At 42.0% G+C, this 26,836-nt stretch overlaps 1 protein-coding gene across 1 annotated transcript; it reads left to right on the forward strand.

Moving 5' to 3' along the window:
- The first annotated feature begins 345 nt into the window (after window positions 1-345).
- Window positions 346-25,279, forward strand: ubr3 (ubiquitin protein ligase E3 component n-recognin 3). Its single transcript, XM_088315162.1, has 39 exons — window positions 346-853; window positions 1,636-1,775; window positions 2,000-2,152; window positions 2,274-2,414; window positions 2,606-2,646; window positions 2,812-2,878; window positions 2,943-3,073; window positions 3,159-3,387; window positions 3,472-3,651; window positions 4,243-4,376; window positions 4,479-4,565; window positions 4,649-4,714; window positions 5,024-5,113; window positions 5,229-5,357; window positions 5,430-5,482; window positions 5,559-5,692; window positions 6,552-6,637; window positions 6,727-6,868; window positions 7,555-7,651; window positions 9,011-9,152; window positions 9,242-9,346; window positions 9,597-9,767; window positions 11,416-11,861; window positions 12,487-12,575; window positions 14,132-14,281; window positions 14,494-14,627; window positions 14,861-14,971; window positions 15,158-15,358; window positions 15,428-15,564; window positions 16,395-16,480; window positions 18,288-18,393; window positions 19,541-19,641; window positions 21,005-21,129; window positions 22,421-22,525; window positions 22,693-22,818; window positions 23,532-23,711; window positions 23,961-24,170; window positions 24,259-24,398; window positions 25,138-25,279. Exons 1-39 carry the CDS (start codon window positions 420-422, stop codon window positions 25,253-25,255), a joined length of 5,517 nt encoding a protein of 1,838 aa, XP_088171288.1. The 5' UTR covers window positions 346-419; the 3' UTR covers window positions 25,256-25,279.
- Window positions 25,280-26,836: the final 1,557 nt, after the last annotated feature.

A 26,836-nucleotide genomic window follows, 5' to 3' on the forward strand; every position in this document is an offset into this window, starting at 1 on the left:
TGTTTAAATTGGTTTAGCGGCAGCCCAAATTCAAATATCTCATTTAAATTCAATTAAAGCATTTTGAACAAATTATTGTGATTATTTGTATCCTTTTCCCTTTCTATTTTACAGCTAGGTTGGATCAAAATTAGGCCGCCTGTTGCCTAGAAGCTAAACATAAACACATGAAAATAGGTGTGTTTGAACGAAGCTCGGACGCCAGCTTAAAAAATAAACTCCTTAAACATATGCGTAAATCAAGTACAAAAATGCAACTTTGTTTTCCTTTTAAGTGTGTGACGCTTATAGCCATTCGTAGGCTGCATATCCCTTTCATCAAAACTACGACAAACGCAAACAACGAAAAGTATCGCGAGAACCCGCGAGAACATGGACGCAAGACAACAAAAATACATTTGTGGACAACAAGCCAGCGAATGATGGCGGCGTCGCTGTTACGCCGGGATAAGAAAGCTACTGCCGCCCACCTGAAGGCAGACTTAAAGCGTACTGACAACAGCGCTGCCGTCCGACAAATTCACGAGCTCCTGGATGACGTGCTAAATCCCGAAAAACCAGCCACGGACACCGAAGCGCTCGACTGGTGTAAATGTCTAATTGCAGGGGGCGAAGCGTTCGAGGAGTTCTGCAAAACGGTCCGCTCTTATGACAACGCCACCCTGTGCGGCTTGGTGTGGACGGCTAATTTTGTGGCGTATCGATGCCGGACTTGTGGAATCTCCCCTTGCATGTCGCTGTGCGCCGAGTGCTTCAACAACGGAGACCATACAAGTCATGACTTCAACATGTTCCGGAGCCAGGCTGGCGGGGCCTGTGATTGTGGAGACAGTAATGTCATGCGAGAGAGTGGGTAAGCCAAGTTTCCAGCTAGCTAAACTAAGCTATGCTAAAATATGCTAAGCTAAGCTATGCTAGCCAGTGACAGGTGCTGTTTGGAAGAGAGCTTCTCGTTAATATTCAAACGTCGTCACGGACATAATGCAGTGAGCATTGACTGAGAAACTACCAGTATGCATCCTTTCAGAACATCACTCATCAGCTTGAATTTGATCACGACTGAATCTTAGAGTTATATGGTTGTTTGGACATAGTCGGATAGTTTGAGCACTGATAAATCCGTTTCACAATCACTACACGTCAATTTCTGAGCGTGAATAGTGAGCCATGGTTGAATGATGTTGCCTCATCGTAAAAAAACGATTGCATCAAATCTGCACCTGCTCTTCTTCCCGATGAGGGAGTGCAGTGTTCTCCAAAAACCAACACTTTGAAACAAGAATTTGTTGTAGTTAGGATACAAAAAAAGGGAAAAAAATACTCTGATTCCAGCAGATCTTTAAAATGTTTTCAAAAACATTGAATGATTAATTATTGTAACTGGCATTAAATGGTCTTAAACCATTCTAAGAAAAGTAAAAAAAAAATGTCAACATACACTAAGTAGAAAGTTAAGTTTGAAAATAGTTAAAAATACCTTAACATTCTTAGATAATTTAGTGAATGACTCTAGTAACATTGCACAATCACATATCAGTGAGAGCATTGTGTATTTAGTCTTCAATTTAAATTATTTACATCTTGGACTGCTGTTGCATGCCCAATTTTCCTATAAAATGTTTTTTTTTTAAACAGGTTTTGCAGACGGCATCGGTTGAGAACAGGAGAGAACATCCCGTCAATTCCCCGAGATCTTCTGTTGATGTCAGAGTTGGTTCTCCCTCGCTTTATTCTGTCAGTCATACAGTATTTGCGGGATGGCTATACAGAACCAGGTGAAAACTCGTCATTAGCTATCACTAGTTAAATAATATATTGTTTTGTGTGTGATTTTTTTTTTTTCCTTCCATCAGAAATCTGAGTTGCAAACAAATCTGTGTAATTAATATCTTATTACACATTAAATGCAGATAGATAAGCATTATGGTCCTGCTTACATCCGGCCTCATGTTCACAAAGAGCAGAGTCATAACTTGTATTTATTATCTCCCCGCACCAGACAGTTCAACTGAGCGAGACCTACAAAAGGTTCTTCAGCAGCTGGAACCTCAAATCTCCTTCCTGGAAGAGCTCACCAAAATGGGCGGAGCAATGCGCACTGTACTAACCAAGATCTTGACCAATCAGCAAACATTCAAGGAATTAAGCATGGGTAACTTCCCGTTCAACTGCATGGCGGTTTGGCTTTGCTTTAGTCCCGTTTGTTGTTGTCAATGGTTTAAGCACTTACATAAATGACAAAGTCCTATTATCTTTTGACATTGCTGCTTCAGGCCAAGAGGACAATTTGTTTGCCAAGAAGAACTATGACAAGTATTTGGCAGCATTGAAGAATTCTGGCCTGGTGTCTGTGGAGGACAAGGCTCAAAGTACCAGCGATGTCGGTGCGGAAGGAGGGGCTGACGCCCTGTTGGGTGAGTTTTTCTTCCTCAGACTTTTTATTCACAATCCAGTCGTAGGATTTTGATTATCTGCCAGTTTGATGTTAAACTTGTAATCTTTGTGTACAAAAAAAAACAAAAAAAACATCCTCCTCCTACAGGGCACTGTAAAACCTGTAACGCAAATTTTGAACTCGCTATGCCCAATTTATTTTCATTTTCAGGATCCGCAGCACCAGGAAGCCCGGATGAGTCGAGCAAAGAGGTTCGTACACTTACAACGTAGAAGTGATACTGTTTTCAAACGTTACAATGGAACAGCCAAGGTCAAACAGACGTTCATGGATGCCGGTCTGATACATGATCATCTTATGTTCATCTGCGGGACCAAAAGAATCATTCCGAGTGTTGTTTTTTTTTTCATTCCCAGGAGGACCAAGACGCGGGCCAGTCTGTCGGCCAGAGAAAGCGGGTTAAGCTGAGTAGCAGTACAAAAGGTAACATTAAGAAAATACGTATTTGAGATCGACTCTTCTTACAATTCCTCTTTTCTGCCCTCAGACTTGTCTATTATTGAATGTTTGAAGCATAAATGTTTTTTGGAGGAGCTCCTATTTTGGACCATCAAATATGAGTTTCCACAGAAGAAGGTCACCTTCTTGCTCAACATGTTGCCAGATCAAGATTACAAGGTCATTCTCAAGCAAGAATTTCTCGTCCCATTCTTTTTGCTACAATTTAACTTGTGTTTTCTTTTTTTTGGGTTTCTTTTGGCAGATTACCTTTACGAAAACATTTGTTCAGCATTATGCATTCATCATGAAAACCCTGATGAAAAGCTACGAGTCGGACACAATGTCCAACCGTATTGTACATATCAGCGTGCAGTTGTTCAGCAACGAGGAACTGGCTCGTCATGTGACCGAGGAGTGTCAATTGCTGGACATCATGGTCACTGTGCTCCTTTACATGATGGAGAGTTGCCTTATCAAAAGTGAACTTCAGGGTAAGCTCAATTTTTTTGGGGTTAAACTAAAACGCAAATGTGGTCACTTGGCCTTTACGGGTTGGAATGGTTTTCTGGTTTCAGATGAAGAAAACAGTCGCCATGTTGTGGTGAACTGCAGTGAGGCTCTGTTGAAGAATAACACCTACTGGCCATTAGTTAGTGATTTTATCAATATCTTGTCACACCAAAGCGTTGCCAAAAAGTTCCTTGAAGACCATTCATTGTTGATGCTGTGGATGAGCTTTGTGTCATTTTTCCAAGGTACGTCCTATGAACCTATGAATTTTTATTCGGAAATATAAAAAAAAAAAGAATTATTTATGATATTATTTATTTTTTTAATGACTATTTCAGAATATTTTTTGTTGCTCTACATTTGAGTGAAAATGAGTAGGGTGGCCGTATTAAATGTCCCTCTTCTTAAGAAGTTCTTGAGTTCTACTCAATTAATTTCTGTAATTTTTTTTAAATTTTTTTTTTTAAATTCGATAACTCCATTGCCAGCTTTTTGTTTTGCGATACAAATTTAAGCGCGTTAATGCCACATTGTGTACCCTTAAACTCAGCTCATTTTTTTTCGTTTTTCCCTCGTCATGAGTGAAGGTGAACCATGGCACATATGAGCCTGTGTCACTGAATTAGAATTGTGTTTTATGCCGCTTCACTTGCCATGTGTAGTCACGGCACTAAAAATATCCCGAGCCCTCGCTCGGTGGGCTTGAGTGTCTTCTTGCTGGGGTTTTACGTGCGCGGTCGCTCTGCTGCTTATAAATCCTCAAATGTACAATCCTAACACTTTCGTTACAAGCACGGAGCATTTGTCTAAACTTTGTAAATTTCTCCTTGTGACAGGAATGAACCTGAATAAGCGGGAGTTGAATGAACATGTGCTATTTGAGTCTCAGACTTACTATGCAGCATTTGCAGCTGAGCTCGAGGCCTGTGCACAACCCATGTGGGGGCTTTTAACTCACTGCAAAGTCAAAGTAAGTTCTGCCCTTTTTGTCACACTTGACTCTCCATTTGGATCTGCGCTTGCTGACCAGCCCTAATAAGGCGTTTGAAAATGTCGAATGGTGTGTCTTTAGGAGACTCAGGAGTATACTAAAACTGTGGTACGCTACTGTTTGGAGACGCTTCAGATCTGGTTTGATGCCATCAGCTTTAATGATGAGGTAACGTTAGAAGGCAGCGTTCTCGATACGCAGACGAGCTTTTCCCTCTCCGGGTTTCTCATGGCTTGTGTTTGTTTTTCCAGCCTTTGCCAAATCAAGTGACATTTCACTTGCCACTCCACCGCTACTATGCCATGTTCCTCAGTAAGGTGGGTCTTAGCTGCTACACACCCACATATTTGCATAGTTGCAGCTTTTTGAGAAAAGTTCCTTCCATTATATGCAGAAAAGCTTAGCTATTTGCTGTTTTTGAGGCTAAAGTATTACCCTAGCGTCACGTGGAATCATGTTTTTTTTTTTTTTTTCCCGCCATTTTCCCAACATTTTATTGGCGGTCCTTTGGCAGCACCTTGTGCACATTGAAAAGTGAAAGTGAAACTGTTTCTGCTTCTCTGCTGATGCAGCTAGGTAATGCAAGGTAATGCTTTTATAATAAGTTTCTTTTTTTAAATTCCCAGGCTGTGAAGTGCCAAGGTCTTGACTTGGACAGCCTACTGCCTGACCAAGAAATGCTGATGAAAATCATGGTGCATCCATTGCAAATTCAGGTAGAGCATGCTAAAAGGTTTTTTAATTATTATTATTATTTTTTTTTTAAAATCTTCTCCAAGTTGTCGGTGACCTCCGATGATTATTTTTACTCATGGAAACGTTTGATTGTAGGCATGTCTGTCGGAGATCCACAGCAACATGTGGGTCCGAAATGGCTTGCAGATTAAAGGACAAGCCATGACCTACGTGCAGTCCCACTTCTGCAACTCCATGATCGACCCCGACATCTATCTGCTGCAGGTTCGGACTAATCATTAGATATATTGATCATATATGGTTCATGTTCTATGTAGAATCTCTTTCGTTTTGCAGGTTTGCGCCTCCAGGCTCGATCCTGACTACTTTATCTCGAGTGTTTTTGAGAGGTAAGGTCCAAGTCAGGCATTTTCTGCATCTGTTTTTAGACAAAACGCTGAGAAGAAATTGTCTTCCCTTTGGCAGGTTCAAAGTGGTTGATCTTTTAACCATGGCGTCTCAACATCAGAACGCTGTGTTGGACTCCGAGCAAGAAAGACCAATGCTAGAAGGTGCTCTGACCTTCTTAGTCATACTGACGAGCCTTCGCATTCATTTAGGTAAGTGGTCCAACGCAGAATGTCAGAGTGCTGACACTGACGCTTTCGTGGTGAATCATGACCTAGTGATGGCTGCTCGTAAAGGGATGCGCGGATATGCAAGCCGCTACAGACTATAAGACGCAGTTTTGATGTTGTTGACTGCACGTACAGAACGATTTTGTACTGTGAGTGCACATAGTTACATCAACAGATTGTTAAAACAGTGCCTTTTAACACTGCAACAACTTTGCTGATTAAAACAGAACAGGCCCAAGAAATTTCTTTTTTAATTTATTTAGCGTATTTTCTGAACTATAGAGCGCCCCTAGTGGCGAAAGAAAAATCCACAAAATCGAGGAAAGTTGATTCCATGACTTTCAATGCCACGCCAAAGTTTGGCAGCCCAAAAATGTGAACAATTTAATTAAGGATGGGCATAATTGATTGAGTAAATAATTGATAAATTGATCATGAAGAATTTTGCTTGGTGTATGAAACTGTATGGTAATGTAAATGTATAATTGCTCATGGTGTTACATATAGACAACAAATCAATGAGTATACATTTTTTTTATTGAAAATGAAGACAATTTGCAATTTTGTACAGATTTTATCAAGAAATAAAGTTGACACATTAATTTTGAATGAACCTCTTCAGAAAAATATAACAAAAAAAAAAAATCCCCATTGAAATTGACCCAACTGCCTATCCATCATTTTAAATGACGACAAAACTGAGATGAACAGAACATCCATACAAATTCTGCTGTCATCGTATTGTCTCACTTGTCTTGTGTTTAACTGCTTTTCATGAATCCAGTTCAAAATGCAACCATTCAAAAGCTCCTCACGTTCTGCCCCTCACTCTCGCCATCAGGGATGACAGACGACGAGATCCTCCGCGCTGAGATGGTCTCGCAGCTGTGTATGAATGATCGCACGCACAGCTCCTTGTTAGACCTTGTATCCTTTCCATAAATTCAAGCCTCGCCACACGAGCTCTCATATCCTTTAATCCGTCACCGACTCGTTCCTTAAGAATATTTCCTCAGATTCCCGAGAATCCCAACCCAAAGAGCGGCATTGTTCCAGGGAGCTGTAGCTTTGAGGAGATGCTCTCGGCCGTGGCCGATTTCAAAGCGCCGGTGTTTGAGCCGGGAGGTTCCATGCAGCAGGGCATGTACACGCCTAAAGGTAGGAGGCGCTCGAACGTTGACCACAACTAAAGTCAATTCAGGAAGTTGTGGTGATTGAATGATGAATTCGTGCCAACCTGATTTATGTTTCAGAGTAAATTAAAATTAGATTTGCTATCAGACATGGAATAATAATAATAATAATAGTAATAATAACAATATTATTATTAAAATTATTATTAAAATTATTATTATTATTATTATTATTATTATTATTATTAATATAATAATAATAATGTGTCACCTACACTAATTTAGAGTACCATCAGTTGTCTTTGCAAATACAATGACATCATAAGTGTGAGGTCCGCTTGCGCCGAATGGAAAAAAAATTCTCTAACTTTAGCAACTTTCTGTCAAATGATTTTTGTAGTGACAAGCCAAACAATTAAATGTGCTTCCACTAAAAAGCAGGCGGTACATTTAATTTGCGTATGCATGATTATCTCATTTTTGCGACAGTTTTGCTTATTTTGTTTTATTGATTTATTTTGTATTTATTTATTTTATGTAAAATTTGTGCCATAGCTCAGTAAATGTTGGTAAATCACTGTACATTTTTATTAGCCCTCATCCGACCACTTGGTGGCAGGCTTACTCCACATGCATAATTATGAGGGGATCTAAAATAATGTCCCTTAGGAGCAGCTGTTCCAAATCAATTCTCATCCTTTTCCCAAACAGCCGACGTGTGGGAGAATGAGTTTGACCCCATCATGGTTGTTCTCCGAACTGTGTATCGACGAGACGTGCAGTCAGCAATGGATCGCTATTCAGCATTGTAAGTTGACCCCCTACGTTTCCCCAAATAGTATCATTTAGTTTTCTGATGTATATTTAAAGTGACGATCGTGCGTTATTTGTTAGCGTTCATGTCTTCTCTCGCAAAACAAACACGTCATGCTCTATTCAATGTTGTCGGGTCACCTGTCTCATATGTTCATGAAGGGACCCGATAAGGAAGGTCAGGACAATTGGGCGTGAGAGTTTCTTCCAATTAAATAGCTGTCGGGCGGGAAAAAAAAAAATCAATATTTCAGACTAAATTGAGGGAAATCCTCTTTGTTTGTTTGTGGGCCCGAGACAAATGTGTCAGTTGCAGTGAGGAAGAATCCTCCGTGTTCACCTTCCTCATGATGTGGGAATGAACGGCGATGCCATTACGACTGAATAGTAACTCAAGTGGTGCGGCGTTTGCAATGGGAGTGGGCGAGATAACCTTTGCAGAATGGCTCTCCTTTGAGTGCAGATGGAATTGAAAGTACAGATGGATCACTGATAGCTAATTGTTTTTCGCACTGTCGTCACCCTTTTTGAAGTTTTTAATGCGCTGCAAGGATCTGCCGGTTGGCTCTGATCTATAGAATTCGAATCTTGTAAAAAAAGAGTGGGAGACCATGTTAACCTTGAGCAGTGAAAAGCAATTTTAAGATTTACAACACAAAAAAAAACACAATCCAGTCATAGTGTCGCGGATTTTTGCAAAGCTGAGATTTTCCAGCATGATTTCGCTCGCAGAGCTGTCAACGGCTGAATTGTACTCTCATCTCATGTTTGCTGACTTCGACTGGATTACTTGTCAGCATTTTTTTTTCAGTTTCAGAACTGGCTTGATGTTTTTGATGATGTGTGCAGTCATTTCAGAACATGTATTGATATGCATAAAGATCATCACGGAATTCCCAAGGTGGATTATTTTAAACATTGCCCATTATAGTAACATTTATCTACTATTCACATTATCAATAAATGCTTCACGTGTTTTCCAAACTTGTGATACCTGGAAGTAGTGATGGGTAAATTAAGTTGTAGTATTTTTGGAGTCCAGTAGATGGCACTCTCGGTTCAACATTGGGCTGCACCCATTTTTGAAAGCCTTCATTTAAAGCAACAGTGCCATCTACAGGACTCCAAAATACAACAACTGGTTCATGAAGCAAATTTGAAGCTTCATTTTCCCGTCACTTCCTGGAAGCTTTACTCATTCACCAGCCGAGTGGGGGGAAAAAAATGTATCTTTGACGGCTTTAGTCGTCAATGGCAGTAAATGAGTTAAATGTGATTATGGCTTTTGTCAGTAACTCCATGTGTGCTGTGCTCTCCTTATTTTTCTTCCGTCTGGGGCATTTATGTCACCCAGTTTAAAGCAGTCCGGAATTCACACTGGTAACCCGTGGCCCCCGTACAAGGAGAGGACGCCGCTGCACCCGTGCTATAAAGGCCTAATCAAGCTATTGCACTGCAAGACCCTCCACATTGTCATATTCACTCTGCTTTACAAGGCAAGCCCGTCAGCAATGATTCTTTACAATATAATGTGGTACTCCTCATCGGTGCATGAAGCATACTGATTTTTTTTTTTCCCCCATAGATATGGATGGATCATCAGAATATGTCTGAACATGTGCTGTGCATGGTGCTTTACCTAATTGAGCTCGGCTTGGACAACCAGGTTCAAGACAGCAAAGAAGATGAGGTAAGAACCGGATACAAACTGGTTAGATTCTTGAATGGATGGCAAAGGATTAAAAAAAAAAAAAAAAGATGAGTGCCAACTGTAGCTGAATGAAGTTACTCCATCCAATTGATTCTTGTAAAGATAAATGAGCAGGGGTGGGAAACTTTGACTCAAACCTTGATATCATCCGGTTCGTGTGCCAATTCAGAGTCATCAAAACCAGTTCTAAATACGCAGACCCAAAGCATTTGCTTCCATCTTTTTTCAGGAGCCTTGCATTGAGGAGCACTGTCATGACAGTTGGTTCCCTGGCACCAACCTCATCTCCAATCTGCACCACGTCATCAACTTTGTGAGAGTTCGAGTTCCCGAGACGGCCCCCGAGGTGAAGCGCGAGGCTCCGCCCAGCACCAGCTCAGAAGCTTCGTCTTATGGCCAGGTAAAGGATGGAGCTTAGACTCGTCTGTTCAGCGAGACAGCAGTGTCACAATCTACTTAGAAGACAGGTTAGGATCTCCATCTCATCGTTGTTGTTGTTCACTGTGCCATCCTCGCTTCGCAGAACTCCAGGCGTCTATCAGCCAATTGGAGAGAGGTATCTATTTGTACCGCTTTGCAGAATTATTATTTTTTTTCCCCCCAAAACTCTTTTGCGCATATGTTTGCCTTGCGCATTTGAAAGTCGGTCTTGTGCTGTGGGTTGTGTATTGACGTCACGCTCCAGCAGTTCTCCTGCCTCTCAACTGCTGCAACTAATTACGTGTGTAATACAGGTTTGGGTAAACGCTTTTTAACTGCACGTCAGTGTGATTGATGTTGCCGTGTCTGGCGGGATATGATGTATGTTTATTTAACAGCGCGGCGCCGGTCCTTTTGTCAGGTCAGGTCATGGCAATCCTTCAGATGCGCTAGTGCGCTTCGCGATGGGTAATGTCGCGCTATCAGAAAGGGTGATAAAGAAATGTCGGCAGAATTTTTAGACTAGATATTTAATTTGGCTTTTTATGTGTATTGTACTTATCTGACTGTGGTAATGAAAGAACCTTAGAATCCATCGAAGGACTCTGGTTTATTGTCATTGTCAGGCTGAGAGATGGTGACGAAGCAGCGCAACCAGGTGCACGTGGAATAATAAGTAGTGATTACTCTGTGCTGTCAAGCACGTTTTCTACATATGGTTTCATTTTGTACCGTATGTCCATTTAAGGCTGAACATTTCATTAAATAACTCGATTTATTCAATGACAACAAAAGTCAAAGCCAAATCTCAGCCTCTATGCTTCACCGTGATCATAGTTCCACACGAGCTGATGTTATTGCCGACCGCTCCGTGTAGAAATAAGTTAAGACAAGGTCAGGAGGAGAGAATGCATAAAAGACGGTTTAACACTCCCATACATCGACTCCCACGTCACTCACCAGGCCAAGCCCGACCTTTTTAAGCCACACACACTCAAAGTTATTATAATAATTTAAAGCAGGGGTGTGCAAACATTCTGATTGGTGGGCCACAATGGGTTCTAAAATTTGACAGAGGGGCCGGACCAGGAGCAGATGGATGGAGTGTTTTGGACACCTCAGCGCATCGGAGAAAAAAAATACATTTAATTTTAAATGTAAGTGAACAAAAGCATGACAACAACATTTAGAAAATAAAACATTAACAAGGTTTATTCATTTAATTTTTTTTCAAGTTCGGCGGGCCGGATTAAAATGTTTAAGAGGCCGCATGTGGCCCCCGGGCTGTAGTTTGCCCACGCCTGATTTAAAGGGACGCTTCGTTGTTGTTAAATGACATCAGTGCCAAAAGACTCTGTTGCGGTTTATTTATTTATTTATTTATTTTTCGGGGTTATGAGATTTACGTCCAAATTGGAACGCCCCCTTTTGGAACTCGGCGTGTTATTTTTTTTTCACGGTTTCTGCGTCTACGTCACAGCAGGGAGGCAATCGATGTAATATTGCTTGAATTGTCAGTTCTGTTGTCTAAACTGGCGACCGATCGATTTACTACTTCAAACTGTAAAAGTAGAAAAATGACAATTGCAATTCATTAAAAAAAAAAAAAACTTTCTATGTCATCTCAGAACCTGCGTGAAGCCCAAGTATTCAGCCTCGTAGCGGAGCGCCGACGGAAGTTCCAGGAGATAATCAACCGCAGCAGTTCAGAGGCCAGCATGGTGGTCAGACCCAAGAGTTCGTCGACGCGCTGGGTGCCGCCGGGTACGCCCCCGCAGCTGGTGACGGAGATCCTGGAGATAAGAGAGAGCATGCTGTCCCTCCTCGTCAAGCTGCACCAGAAGCTGTCGTCCAAGCAGAACTCGTTGTCGGAATCCTGGTTGGATAATATGGACACCAGCCGCCACGCTCACGGAGACGGCATTACGGCCATCGAGCGAATCCTCACGAAGGCGGCCTCGCGGAGCTGCCAAATCAAGCGTAGCATCCAAGACGTTTGCGGAAAGGTGTATCCTCCTGTACCGCCGAAAAAGAACAGTCCAAGCGACAAGAAAGCCATGGATAAAGAAGAAAGGTAGCGCACAGTTTTCTTCCGTTCCTAAAATTGACTGTCATTTATTTGCTTATTATTAATCGCTGCACTTTACCTGCCTTCACTTTGCTCGCCACAAAGGGAGGCCGTATTTGAGAGTATCATCGAGATCCGAAATTGGTACTGTGAAGGAGTTTTCATCAAGCCACTTGATACATTTTCATAGTGACCTTTTCTTGGCTATTTCAACGCTGCAAAAACTTTGACAAAATATTTAATTTTTGTTTTCCAAATAATGATTGACTTTCAGTGGATTGGGTCTCCAGGTTTTTTTTTTTTTCTTTTTTCCAGGTAGCAGTGCATTAATCCCAAAGTGAAGAGCCCCTCATTAAGCCATCAGTCCAAATGATCGAGCTGTCAGTGTTTTTATGTCGCCAAATTAGCGACTTAATTGAAAGTAATCTTATGCGTTTACAGCGTGGATCGTAATCCATCTCAACGCAACTTTATTCATTCATGACCATCCATGTCCTCACAGTGTCAATTTAATGCTTGAGAGACACACACTTAATGTGCTTTTGAACTCGAGGTAAATTCTCAAGTTACTTTACACATAGCAGCCGTGTGTTAGTTAAATTATATTCCCTTTCCGTCTCTTTACTTTCAGGCGCCAGAGAGCTCGCGAGAGGCAACAAAAGCTGCTTGCTGAATTTGCCTCCAGACAGAAAAGTTTCATGGAAACAGCTATGGATGTTGGTAAGAACAATTCCTCAGAGCCCCCCCCCCGTCCTTCCCCTAATGGTGTGCACAAGACCCCAATAAAACACTCAACGCAGTAAAATGACAAAAACGGTGCCTCTCGAGATGTTCTGACGAAAAGTGGAGTGAGGTGAGCTCGTGACAACTGGGTTGTTAGAAAATACGGAAAAGTGAGTTCTCTCTCGAGTGGGAGGCTGCTGGTGGAGGGCACGGGGGTTGGGGGGGGGGGGATCTTTGTGCTAATCGTGGGCCGGACTCCCAGGGCCCCCCCGATGACACAGTATGTTTAGCGAATGACGAATGACTGCTCTGGCGATTTTCACCTCGGTGTACACCACTTCCCGCTGAGCTGTGACTTGATTCGAAGCCCACTGTGCTGCGTTTGCAAGCCACGCGCCAACATATCACAATTGGATGAGAATTCTTTTTTTTTTTTTCGCATTGCTAGTAATTAATTAGTCTTTATTTAACTAAAAAGCCCAGTTTTTCCGTTTGTGTTTACGAGTCGGATCGGATCACGGATTTTAAGTCACGGGTCGAATGTTTTTTCAGATCAGCAAAAAATGAATAAAAAAAAAAATCAACTGCGAATGTTATCGGTGGCATATTAAATATAAATATTAATATGATGTCCTGACAAACATTTATAGCTGATTTTTTTTCTTATTTAATTATTGAATGAGCAAAATTGTTTTCTAAAATAAAAAAAGACAGTTTTATTTAGCTCGTTTTTTTTTTTTTTTTCATAATGAAAAAGAACTCAAAGTGCAATTTAGAGCACATTCCCTTCCTTTCAACATGGACGGTGCATCGCGTATGTTTGCAACTTCCTCGACATGTCTGTCTGCTGACGGAGTTGGGACAAGAGGCAGGGGGAAATAAAAAATCCTGAAATCCCTTTCATTGAGACAAATGATACCAAGATTCAGTTTCTGAACAACACACACGGACGCACACAACCGGATATGATTAGTCATTCCATTTACATTACACTTTGAACAAACTCAGGATCGAGACATGCAATCTATTGCATCAACAACATTTGTACACTCGAGAGCTACGTAGACTTGATGCTGAAAAATACAATTTGTGTTGCCTTGTCATTTCACCTTCAGTGCGCGCGTGTGTGTGGGGGTGTGGGGGTGTGTGTGTGCGTGCAAGCACCGAGGCAGCCTGAGGCAAAAGCTGCCACAGTGACCTTTTGTTAAGTTGCATTCTCCCTAAGAGTCATACATCAACACAAGGTGCTCAATATTTGCTGGTAAACACAGTTTTTAACATTTCAACTCATTTATATGATCGAATGTCAAGTCAGGTGAAATATGCGTGTAATTATTTGTTGCATCACGGGGGGACTTGCAGAAAGGTAAAGATGAAGTCCACATCATCATCTACTGTACAAAAGCCTTTACTAAAATGTATTACGTGGAGTTTTGATCGGCCTTTTGTTTAGATTGTGTAATTACACATTTATAACTCAAGTCAATCAAACGTGCCTATTCCGTTGTTTATTTATGTTTGAAAGTTCTTTGAATTATTTTTGCTTGTGCCAGAATCACCCGAAACGGAGGCAGCCATGGACCTGGGAGCGTCTGAGATGATGGAATCAGAAGTTCTTTATGACTGCGTGATCTGTGGACAGAGCGGACCCTCCACAGAGGACAGACCGACTGGTCTAGTTGTTCTCCTTCAGGCCTCGTCGGGTACTGCGTTGTATTTTTCTCTGCATCGCATTTGGAGCGTTAGATTTGCATTGTTTTAGCTTGTGTATGAAGTTTAAGCGCAGTATTTTAGCCATCCACTTCCTACAACAGGGGTGGGCAAACCTTTTGATTGGTGGACCACAATGGATTCTAAAATTTAACAGATGATGAAAGGATAATTAACAAGTGGTCCATTGCAAAATGTTTTTCAGTGCTTGGACATCGCTGCAAAAGCGTGGAGGCCAAGAATCTCCCCACCAGTGACGAAGAGCACATTTACTCCGCTGACACGTGTGCTGTGGCTCACGACGTCCGACTCACCCTCCTACAGCGCTTCTTCAAGGATGTGCGTGACTCTGAAAAAAAAAATACCATTCACTTTTCTCGGGCGGAAATTGTCCAAAAAGCACTTGCAAAGCTTTTTAGGCATTTGGATTTCCTTTTCTGAATCAGACTTTCATTAAGAGCATGCATTATTTATTTATTTTTTTCTATATTAAATTAACGGGATGATTATTGAAGTCCGTAGGCTTGATGAGATGCATTTTGACGTGACTCGTTTTCCTTTCAATGCTGCAGAGCTCCTGTCTGCAGTCGGTCTCAATAGGTTGGGACGGGGGCGTCTACGTGCAGACCTGCGGACACACTTTGCATATAGATTGCCACAAGTCGTACATGGAGTCTCTGAGGGTAAAAATGAAAACGCGTGTCCTCATAATGTGATCGGATGTCGATTTGTGAAGCTGAATGATGGAAATCGAATCAATGCTTGTCGATTTTTCGAATTATCGTCATGAATCAAATTATTGGCTTTTTAATGAGCGCTTTTCTAACTAGGCCTGCTTAATTTGTGTGTTCCCCCTTTTTCCTTTTTAGAATGACCAAGTCCTGCAGGGGTTCTCTGTTGACAAGGGTGAATTTACGTGCCCGCTATGCCGACAGTTTGCCAACAGCGTCCTTCCCTGTCGACCCGGGCGAGGCACCGAGGCTGGTGCGTGGCACAATCCCACCAACAAGAAAACCAGTGTGCTTATCAAGGAAGTGGAAGCTCTTCAGGACAACTTGGGCCTTTTCCCAGTAAGTAATGTGTGAGTTTGTGGTTGACATCTTGCAACGTAACTGCAAGGGTTGTTTGTATTTTGTCAGACGGAGTCCAACTTGAGTAAAGAGATGGAGTCGGTCATCAAAGACATTAAAAACACCACCCAGAAAAAATACATGGATTATGGCAAGAATCCTGGCTCCCCTGACAATGATTTCCTCTTCATGTACTCCTTGGCAAGGTAAGCGTCACTCTGGACGTAATTATTTGGACTCGTGGCCATTGCATCCACAGGAAGTGAGGTTTAGAAAATATTTCAGACCGTGCCGATGACAATCTTTGCTCAAAATACACTCGACGGCCACTACATTAGGTACAGCGTCTTTACAAAGATACTCAGTTTGAATTACACCATCAGAGATTTTTGTAACCATCCATGTTTTTATGAAAGTTTTTTATTGACCTTGGGATTTCCGCTTGGTCACTGTTGTATTCGGAAACATCCAATGCTTTTTTTGCTCACCGACTGCTGTGGTTTCCCCCCCGAATACGACAATATGTGCGCGTGCCTTTTGGCGCTCTGAAGTTCAATGAGCGGCGCAAATTGCCTGAGGAGTGGAAAATTCCTCTGTCACAGGGGTGCTCTTATCAGCAAAAGCCAGATGGAGCTTCATTGTGGCTACATTATCTATCTGAAATTGCTTTCCCCCTCCAAGCCCCCCCCCCTCCTCTCTCTCTTGAAACTCAAGAATTGGGCCCCCACTTTGCTGGCCGTAGAAATGACTCTTGGGAGACGTGCACAGATCACTTTGATTTTATTGTAGCACCTATCGGTGTTCAGCATCTATGTACTGTTTAAGGTTGAGTTTAGCGATCAGCGTTAATGCTGCCGCAGCGATGACTTTTGCGCAGGTCCGCAATGTCTTTGCAGGTTGTTGAACTGGGGCGGTAGACTGTGCAATGATGCGGTATACCATATCCAACCTGCTTCTCGGAGAGAGTTGTGTATTTGTTTGCACGTTTAAGAAATCAGCATATGAATCCATCTTCTTTGTACGTTTTCCTCCACAGGACCAACTTGGAATTAGAACTTGTTCACCGGGGAGGCAACCTGTGTTGCGGTGGTGCCAGTGCTGCCGCCAAGCGCTCATGTCTCAGTAAGCATTTGCTCTTATGGATACTTTTGTTTGCTTACAATGACATGCATGACCAAGTTTTACACTCGTGGTAGACGGATATGCTTTTTATTTGGGCCGATACCGATTATTAGTAGTCATAAAGACCGATAACCGATATTTGAAGCTGATATTCGTTTGTTGGAAAAAAAAAAAAAAAAAAAGGTTAAAATGGTGTCAAATTTGGAATACTTAAAACTGGTGCTGCGGGCGGGCCAATCTGCTTCTGCAGGCAGGGCCACCAGCACAGCTAAGCGAGAGAGAGAAGTGTGCTGCAGCGAGCCAAAATAAAACAGCATTTAATTTATCGGCCTTGGAAATAAATAATAAAAAAAGGGCTGATGCCGATAATCGGCAAAATGGCAAATATCGGCCCCGATAATCTGTCCGCTCAATAATCGTTTTATCACTATTTTACACATTAAGTCCTCATTGAAGTGAAATAAATGTGATGGAAAATGTGTACAATCAAATTAATTCCTGTACATTCCTGCGTGCTTGTAAGACTGACATGTGACTTGATTAATACTGACTAATGACTTAGTAGACTTTTGAATACGGTTGGTTGGGAGGAGGTGCTTTCTATACCACAAAAGTAATATAAATCATGCCAGCCTCCTAACACTCCTTAGGTTATCCAAAGCTAAATTACTTCAGGAAAATGTTCATCCATAAATTATTAGCCGAGTCGTAAATGTGCAAAATCCTACGACTGTACTTTTTCCTCCCCCGTAAGAAAATGTCAGATTGCGAGCTCCAACTCATTCATCTGTGTCATTCCTGAGCCATAAAAAGACAAACGGAAACAAAAAGATCCATTAACAATGGTAGTCAAGGATAGATGCTATCCTGGCTGATGGCCCCGTGTCACGGTTGACAAAAGGACGTATAACGGAGAACGTAAGAAGTGATCCCGGCTGAATCTTATAAGCGTGACCGGCGCTACGAACATACATAGTCAGGACTTAAATCTTCACGTTCAATCAAACGTGAATGTAGACGCAGATAAAAATGTGTGGACGTTGCAGGTGATGCGGGCAGATTTTTTGGGTTTGGAAATTAACCTGTCAAAGTTGACGCTGCTGCAGACAAATGGCCCGTCATCCCTGAGTGGCTGCGAGGAGGTTGACAATGGCGCTCTCTGAGCTACATGAACCGAGCAGCCGTGCCCACAGACAAATTCACTCGGTTGATGTTCACTCTACTTGATGGAACTGATTTGCTGGTAAACGGCTGGTATGCTCCAGCCGTACCTTGTAACCTCCAATGTATAAATTGCTGATTATGATTATTTTTTTAAGGTTTTGTCTCCGAACCAGGAGATATTTGCAATCAATTTAATAACAACCTTAATCTATCATTAGTCTTACTTTATTTCTAGCACATCAATTGAACTCATTTTGACTCCCTTGACATGACATGATTCTCCTCTGCTGTATGTTTTTATTTTTATTAATCCGAAAAACAATGTGTCTTTTTTATTTTATATAACAAAAACCCCAAAGCAATATTTTGAGTCTCAATTTACGGCTAATTCTTGACGTGATGTGAGAGAAAAAGAGCTTGTACTTTCTTGTGCTATGCCTAAATGCTCCTCTAGGGGGCAGTGTTGCCCCAACTATTGTTGTTTTACAAAAGTCCTTTTGCGGAGCACTTTCTGCAGTCTGGTCGCATACATTGCTGTGAAACACATTTAAAAAAACGGAATATTTATTATTTTTTTTTTTTAGTTTAATGTACTTGCTTTGCCCAGAGTTGTAAAATAACACGGTTTCTTTTTCTACTTCAGATCAGCTTTTTCACGTGTTGGCTATGCACATGCGCCTGTACAGCATTGATTCGGCCTACAACCCCTGGACGAAGCTGACTCAACTGATACAAAGCAGAGAGCCAGAGTGAGCAGTGTTCTTTTCCACAAATCTCTGACATCACATCTAAAAAATAATATAAATACATACATCGCCTTTCGTCCGATTGCTCCCTGACATCAAGCAATCAAAGGACTTCTCTTAAAACAGCATCACTCCTGCCCCCCAACAGATTTTCCTTCACACAAAGAGAAGCTAAATACAGAAAATGGACCATGTACGGTTTCCATAGCGACCGATAATTGCTACATCTGGCAAATTACCGGGCCCTCCACAGAGAGCGAAACGACCCCGTCTAATTCACTGTAGCGAGAACAACCGCGCTGCGTGTTCTCCACAACCAGCTCAGCACTTGAGGCCTCAATTGCGCACCTTACTCAAAAGCCTCACAAGACTCGAGCTTGCTATTTTTCGCTCTTTCGTCACAGGTGTGTTACAGTGCATCATCACCTTCTCAAAAGATGTTGCCGCACTAATCGGGGGGGGGGGGGGGGGAGAGCTACTCCTCCCTGCTCGTGCTTTTCTACTTGTTATGCTAAAATTGCTCTCCAGGCGTGCTGTATTCTCACAGGAGCCATTTGCTGTTTAAAAATACTTTGTCGAGGTTTTGGCAGCGAGCTGTGTCATTGACACCCTGAGGCAGTCATGATGAACCGAACCAGTCTCGCTAAATAGGACAGAGAGAGAGAGAGAGGTGGATTTTTTTTTTACATAAATGCATTTTAGCCCTTTTAAATTTTTTTTTTATTTTATTTTTATTAGATCCAAGGAGAGGAATGAATTGACGAAAAAAAAACAACCCACACAACACATATTGTGCGCTGTGGTCGTCGCAGGGTTGAGAGCTCCATCCATAAAGGTTTTTCCGTCAATGCACTCTGAAATTACCCGTTGAGTGCTTTGGTAATGGAGGGTATTACACCTTAAGTGCAGTCCCTCTCCTTCAATCCTCCCGAGGCTTCTCGAGAGTGCGGAGTTTAATTGTCAACAGAAGAGAAGAGCGTTAATTGCAATTGGCACATAACAAAACTGTGCAAGGGATGCATTAGGCAAACATTTTGATTTGATGACGTGTTTTGGGCGCTCACATCTTAGAAGCTTCTAAAAAAAAAAAAAAAAGAAAAAGCAACTTGACAACACGTATCAATTAAAAGATGTCTTGTCTGTTTTGCAGCGGTTTTGATGAAGAAAGACCCGAAGTCCCCATGCTGTTCAGAGACGTCCCTTCCCTGTTGATTATCTTTGTGCTCACCATGCCGCAGCCTCTGCGAAAAGGTACGCTTCCTGCATCATCAATGAGCCGATGTCTTCATGCATGATTGAATTTCTTTTTTTTTTGTGTGTGGAAACTTGCAAGAAATTCTTTACAGTTGGTTTCTTTAACTATTAGGTCTGAATCAGAGTTACATATTTCCTGCTTGATAAGCATTTTCAAGACACCTCATCAGGTACACCAGCACACTCTAGTGAGATTTGAATATGTGCTTATTTACGCGGGATTGGGACGGAGCCCTGCTGCAAAATCCACGAGCAATCGATGCCCATTCCAAAGGTTGTGTGATTGCCGGTGGATGCCACAAGATGGCAGCAAAGCACTTTGTTTCTGTTACAAAGCCGGCCTGTCTAAATGAAACGCCTTCCCTCAGTTCAACATAGTTGCTTGGCACCTAAAATTCCACCAGAAGGTACCAAAGCCGAATTTTTATATAAGGTATCGCCTGAGCACAAAAACCGCATATACGTGAGTAATGAATGGGGAAAAAACACACAAATCTTTAAGCTTAAGCTAAAAGAGATTTTATGGGAAAATGAAGCTTGAAATTTGCTTCATGAACCAGTTGTTGTATTTTTGAGTCCTGTAGATGGCGCTGTTGCTTTAAATAAAGGGTTTAAAAAAAGGGTTGCAGCCCAACGTTGAACTGAGAGTGCCATCTGCTGGAGGCCAAAAATACTACAACTGGTTCATGAAGCTTCATGTTATGGTAATTGAACAAAAAATATTATCGCATCATGAGACCCTGCAAACGTCACCTCTGCGGTACAGCTGGGACAGACTATCATGTTTATTTATTTCTTTTCCTGTGCAGCGTGACCCATTTTGTCCCCTCAAAAGCCACCAAAGCCCAAAAACCAGACGCAACTACATCACTCGGTCCGACGTGTCTGATTCCGCAGGTCCTTGGCGCGTCCTTCTTCTCAAGCTTGTCGCAATATCTCCTCCATCGACCACCTAAAGAGCTGGCTGTCAAGCTGCAGTCATGTTTAATGACTCATTTCATTACCGCCTCAATTTGATTGACCGCTTTTCAAGGGCAGGCGAGCGCTCTCGGTAAATGGCGATTGGAGATGCATTGGAAAGTTACGGTTATTCAAGCAGAAGTTCATCATCTGTCAAATCACAGATGGGGTATGCGGCATGCTTTTAATTGTTGGGGGGGGGGGGAGCAAAGAGAAGTCATGATGATTTGCAATTGAGTGACAGACCAAAATGAAAAAAAAAAAATGGATTACACCACAATGAGCTGATCAGCAAGCATAAGTCCTAAAAATGGTTGTCCAGTTATTTCCACAATTTTGTTTATGTGCTGTGTCACCTTTGCTGATGTTATTTCACGTTGTCCACCCCGCCACCCCGTAGAACATTTTACCTGTGTGGTGAAGATGCTGTACAACCTGCAACTCATCCAGGCCCTGGCGGCACTCGCAACCAAGCTGAGTCCTGAAGAAAGGCAGGCCTGGAGCTCATCTGGGGCAATCAAAAAGGTCGTCCCCATTTTTGTCTTTTGTGCTCTGCGTGCCGTCTGCACAACCACCTTTTTGAATCGCTGCGAATCATTGTTTATGACTTGCTATTGCGGCGAATGAAGCACTTTCCCCGTTTCATTTACGCGATTTCCGCCGGCGACGATATCGATCTTCATTATCGTGAATAGTGTGACTGCCGCAGAGTGTTGCATTAATTGGCTGTTTGTCTTCACCCAATTAAATCGGAATTAGTGAGTGAATGTCAAAAGACAAATAGCTGGTGTGGGCAAACTACGGCCCGGGGGCCACATGCGGCCCGGTCAACGTTTTAATCCGGCCCGCCAAACAATATTTTGTTGTAATGTTTTGTTCATTTTCATTTCAAATTAAATGTATGAGATCAGGTTACCAAAAGACTCCATCTGCTCCTTCTGTCCTGTCTGGGCCGCCAATCAAAAATAATGACCGTTTAGAATGTTTCGACCAATCAATCATGAGCATGATGCCGACATTAGCGTGCCTCTTATAGGATTTCGAAGCAATGCACATGCGTTGTTTACGCAGTTTTAAGAAGACTCAGACTCCGGTGGGTGGTTTGTATAAATCTTTCACAAAGGACAGCGGATGCGATAAGACGGCTGTTTTATATTCTTCAGCCTCCCGCGTGATGAATGCTTGCGGCACTTTGTTTATTCAACTCCTCCTCCCAGCAATGTGATTTTTATTTCAAAACACAGATTCCGCACTGTTGCGGGGAATCAATTGACGTCTCCATCGTGTATCCGTTTATCGTGCATTCGTTCTGCAAATTCTATTCTGTTTCCATTGCCACCTCAACAAAACCTGCGCTGTTATGCGCCGTCAATTTCGATTCTTTTCAATCCTTATTGAGCCACGTCCGCTTATTGTATATAGCGTGGCAACTTTGATTTTTATTCTGTCCTGGCTTACGCTTCATTAAGTGTGTCACAGTTTGATGACTCCCCTATTGAAGGAGCCATTTGAGAAATTAATCGAGTAGACGTTGCATGATGCCCCATCGCTGCTAACGCCGCCATTAGCCGGTTTTGGTTCTTGCTTTAGTCCAATATTACTTTCAAGTTAATCTATCCCTGTAGAAGATTTTTCTGTTTATTTTCATCCAATCAATCCACTGAGCGAGTGACTGGCGTCTAAAATGGAATTTGCTTGCGAATCCTCTTATTTTGCCGATTAGATTCAAGTGCATTGATTATTTCTTCCAAGCAGTAGAAACCGTTTGTTGATAAAATCCGAGTTGATGGATGTTTCTGTTTTGATTTTTTTTTAGACCCGTGCTAATGCAGAGACGTCTTCAGAAGCGCTGCTCGCTCACGTTATCAGCGAGTTGTCCAAGTGCAACAGCCTCTATGCAGTCAACGTGGAAGATATCATGGTGGGTTACGCAACACTTTCCGATATTTCCCCGAGCAAACGTTACGTTACCGTTCACACAAAGCCAGCGATTCGGCTCATATCTGCCTCAAAGATATGAATCATGCGATTATCACCAAGCCGTTGGCTGCTTATTGATCGACTGTTTCTGTTCGTTCCCCTTTCCAGCTGAGCTCCAGTGTGTGGTCCCCGCAGTCTGTCGAGTTCAGCCTGCAGCAGTACTGCCTGCCCTTCCTCCGACTCGCCTGCCTTCTTCAGCATCATCTCTATGGGGATAACCTGACGGGCTGCTTGGTGCGTAGACCTCAGTGCCCCCCTTTTGAAGGGGGGGGGGGGCAAATGACCAAATAGGGTCTGGTGATAGGAGCTGATGTAGGCCACTGCAGCTACTAGTGATGGGTAAATGAAGCTTCAAATCTGCTTCATGAACCAGTTGTAGTATTTTTAGACTCCAGTAGATGGCACTCTCGGTTTAACATTGGGCTGAAAGCACACTGACTTGACATTTTTTAAACCCTTCATTTAAAGCAACAGTGCCATCTACATGGACGCAAAAATACAACAACTGGTTCATGAAGCAAATTTGAAGCTTCATTTTCCCATCACTGGCGGCTACTATCACTCAAGGCACACATCCGTCTCACAGATACTACACTAATTAGCTTTATAAATAATTATTTTTTTGTTGTTGCACAATGTAGTGTTATTTTTCATGATTAAAAATAAACATTTTTTTGTTGATCCAGAATGTGTTAATAGAATTAATTTCAACACATTGAGCTTGCTTATTTTGCATCATGAAAATTTTTTCATTGTTTTATTGGATAATAAAAATGGCATTTCTTTAGAAACATGCTAGACATCACAATAACATCAATATTGCATATCACATATTTTTCCAATATTGTGCAGCTCTAACTTCATGGACAAGTAAATTGGAAAAAAAATAAAATAAATAAATAATACCAAAGAAATGTGAGACTTTTTTGGCCTCTTCTCATTGGCAGGAGCAGGAAGAGTTCTCGTCCCTGGCCGTGTGCTTGGGGCTCGCACCCGCACACTCCGTGGCTTCAAATCCTGTGAACAGTGCCTCGTGTTTGGAGTGGGCGGTGAGCGCCTTCGACTTGGTCACGCAGTGGTGTGCTGAAGTCAAAGGGCTCTCTCAGGTGCAGGCAGAGCAATCGCTGGTAAGCAATCGTGGACTCGTTTTACAAATGAGTCCATGACTCAATCTAGGAAAAAAAGTTTGGGTTTTTTCCGAACATTTAATTACTGTAATGCCCTCGCACGTGAGAAAAGAGAGACGCTTTTTAGCCCTTCGCAGTAACACTAAACCTGACGAGTAGAGAAGTTAAAATAAAACAAAAAAACTCCAGGACAAAATGTGAAGCCACCTAAATGATTTCTCTCCTCCCTCTCATTTGTCATGTGTGAAGACCTTGCTCGTTCAGGATCCTCAGTGGGCGCTGCCCCGCCTCCTCCAGCTGCCTGACAACTACAATATCATCTTCCAGTACTACCACAGGAAGGCCTGCACTGTTTGTAAAAAGGTGCCAAAGGACCCCGCGCTGTGCCTTGTCTGCGGCGCTTTTGTCTGTCTCAAAGGGGTTTGCTGCAAGCAGCAGGGTATCTGTGAATGTGTTTTGGTGAGTTATTCTATCGTCGCTTCTTAAAAATGATATCACCGTCTCGTCCGTGTCATCCGGTGTTCACGCAATGCATCTTGTGGCGTAGCACTCCCAACACTGTGGCGCTGCTACTGGCATCTTTCTACTGATCAACGCCTCAGTTATCATCATCATCCGCGGACATCGCTTCTGTCTCTGGGGTTCTGTTTACCTTGATGCCCACGGAGAGGAGGACCGCGATTTACGGTACCAACCCACACACTCAGCTGACAATGCCTGAGAATGTCGATTGAAATGTAGGCTTTGATTGGTTCACTACAGCTCCCTGATTCCACTCTACCGTTATTTGCTACGTGACATTCTGCAAGTCATCTTTTTTTTCTACTGAAATGAATGCAAATTCCATTTCGTTCCTCTCCCACACAAAAAAACGACAAATGTAAAGAATTTGTTGAATTAATTGGTAAAATGTATCATGATTTTGTGCTTCAATGCCCACTGACAATTTGCTTCATCTGGTGTGTGCACCGTGGCCACCAGGGGGCAGTACAAGATTCTGTAAGCTTCTGTTATATTTGTAGCACCAACCCAACTTCAGCTCGTGATGACCCTCACTAGGACACATCCCTTCAAATTATTTGCACCCCCATTGTTCATGATGGGATATTGCTAAAAACGAAATGCCACCGGTTTGTTGCATGCCTCTTAAAGGGGGGCATGTATAATCATTTAAAACATGAGGCGATCAATTTATCTGATGACCTGAAGGCACTGCGGATAACCGTGCCTCAAACAAAAACATTTTTTTTTTTTTTTTAGCAATTCAAAGCCCACCTTAAAAATTACACAAACAACACAAAAAACAAAACCCCATTACTGAGTTTGTAACAGTCTTTTTTTTTTTTTTTTTTAAATTTCACTGTCACTCCAGATCTCACTCTTATCTCCCCCCCCACCCTCTTCTGTTTTTGTTTTCTTATTCCAGTCGTGGAAAACCTCTCTTCTTGTGTGAAGAGCGATATCGAGTGTTGGAGCAACAGTGGGTTTCACACACCTTTGACCACATCAATAAGCGTTGGGGGCCTCATTATAACGGACTCTAAACAAAACAACAAGAAAAAAAAAAAGTCCACTTTAAAAACTGCAGCCCGTCACAGAGAAGAAGTCTATTTGCAATTTGTGTCACATTTGACTCAAACTTCCACTCAAAGTATCGTCGCCATGAATTGGATCGCGTGAAACTTGGTGTGCAATCACCAGCCAAAGGATTATCACGAGTGTTTGTGTCATTGTCTTATCAACCGGGAAAAAAACAAAAAAAAACACAATTTGGACACATCCAATTCTAACAAAACAAAATGAAAAAAATAACAAGCACAACTTTCCCCAGAGATGTACTTGGCTTGGACTTTGCAGTAGAAGGCTTCGGTATTTATTTGGAGCCATATAAACTTATATGGAATGTCTGGCCGCGATTATGCCGGCAATAATGCGCCATTTGTGATGATATTCAAGCATATCCCTTTTCATCATGGTTCTGGTATCTGAGTTTCGAGCTCCTGACGGGTGCAGATGCTTTACTACTACGTGACATCAACACACTATGGAGTTTTTTTTTTTTTGCAGAAGAGCAAAAAGGCTCTTTTTATGGGTCGAGTTGCAATCCATCCTCAGGAATTTTTTTTTTTTTTTTTTTGCTGTTGAAAATAAGTTTTAGATATTTAAATAAATGCTGCTGCTCATTGTTCAAGTAATTTTAACTTTTTTTTTTGTGAAGGTTGCGCTTGAGGTTTTGCTTAGATCGGCGGGAACGGGCTTTGTCAACGGACGCGTGCAGTCACGTCATTACGCTCACTGAATTTAACCACGTCCTGCCTGAACTCTGCTGTTTTTTTTTTCTGGGGTGGAAAAAAAGCTCACGCGCTACAACTAAACAATTTAATTTTGTGTTTTTTTTTTTTTTTGGGGCCCCTCAATATTGTGATTGCGATTTAATATGTGATTATTTTTTTTCATGTATTTTTAAACCAACACAGCAAATAATCTGTGTTACAAAAAACTACAAACAGATTTACTATTCATACTTTTTGATCTTAAAGGGGCAGTCTCATGCTAAAATAAAAGGCAAACATGTCATGAATTACGGTAATAGACAAAAAGGTTATCAACTTCAACTTTTGATATTTCATGAAACAATACATAAACATTAACTATACTTCTTAAGCGTTGAATTTAAATATATATCGGTAAATAAAATACATGTACAAAATAAAACCTGCCGATTTGAATTTGCTGAATTGTTGCGCACAAGTCAACCCGCGAAAGACAATGACGGTCTTCACCCCCTAAAAACAAAATGGCTGCCTCTTAAAGTAATCGAGAGCCACTCCCCCTGATGTTCGAACTCGACCTGTCACGTTTTCTCGAGGCCTACAACTGTCGAGGTGGTGACGACAGTTCAGTGACTGTGACGACGATCCCATTCCAATTTAGACATTTGTTTTTTTCTTTTTGTGCATGACATTTTTGGGGAGCCGCTTTTCTTTAAAGTGTCTTAGCCAATTTATTCTTTTCAATGAACCGTTTTTTTTTGTTTCCGGAGCACAGTAAGTTCATCCAGTCGTGCCTGTGAGATGTTTTGATCGGAGTGAAGATAAAGTAAGCGCCGGTATCATTGGTGTCAG

Source organism: Idiotropiscis lumnitzeri, chromosome 14, assembly GCF_059441095.1.
Source record: "Idiotropiscis lumnitzeri isolate Australia: NSW breed Sydney's pygmy pipehorse chromosome 14, RoL_Ilum_1.0, whole genome shotgun sequence".
Classification (NCBI taxonomy): Eukaryota; Metazoa; Chordata; class Actinopteri; order Syngnathiformes; family Syngnathidae; genus Idiotropiscis; species Idiotropiscis lumnitzeri.

What these genes read in the sequence shown, in the direction of transcription:
- ubr3 (XM_088315162.1), top strand. Translation starts at nt 420, where the DNA reads ATGATGGCGGCGTCGCTGTTACGCCGGGATAAGAAAGCTACTGCCGCC. An exon ending in ACAGCTCCTTGTTAGACCTT is followed by an intron (nt 6,638 to 6,726) that starts GTATCCTTTCCA and finishes ATATTTCCTCAG; the next exon opens with ATTCCCGAGAATCCCAACCC. An exon ending in TTCATGTACTCCTTGGCAAG is followed by an intron (nt 15,565 to 16,394) that starts GTAAGCGTCACT and finishes TTTCCTCCACAG; the next exon opens with GACCAACTTGGAATTAGAAC.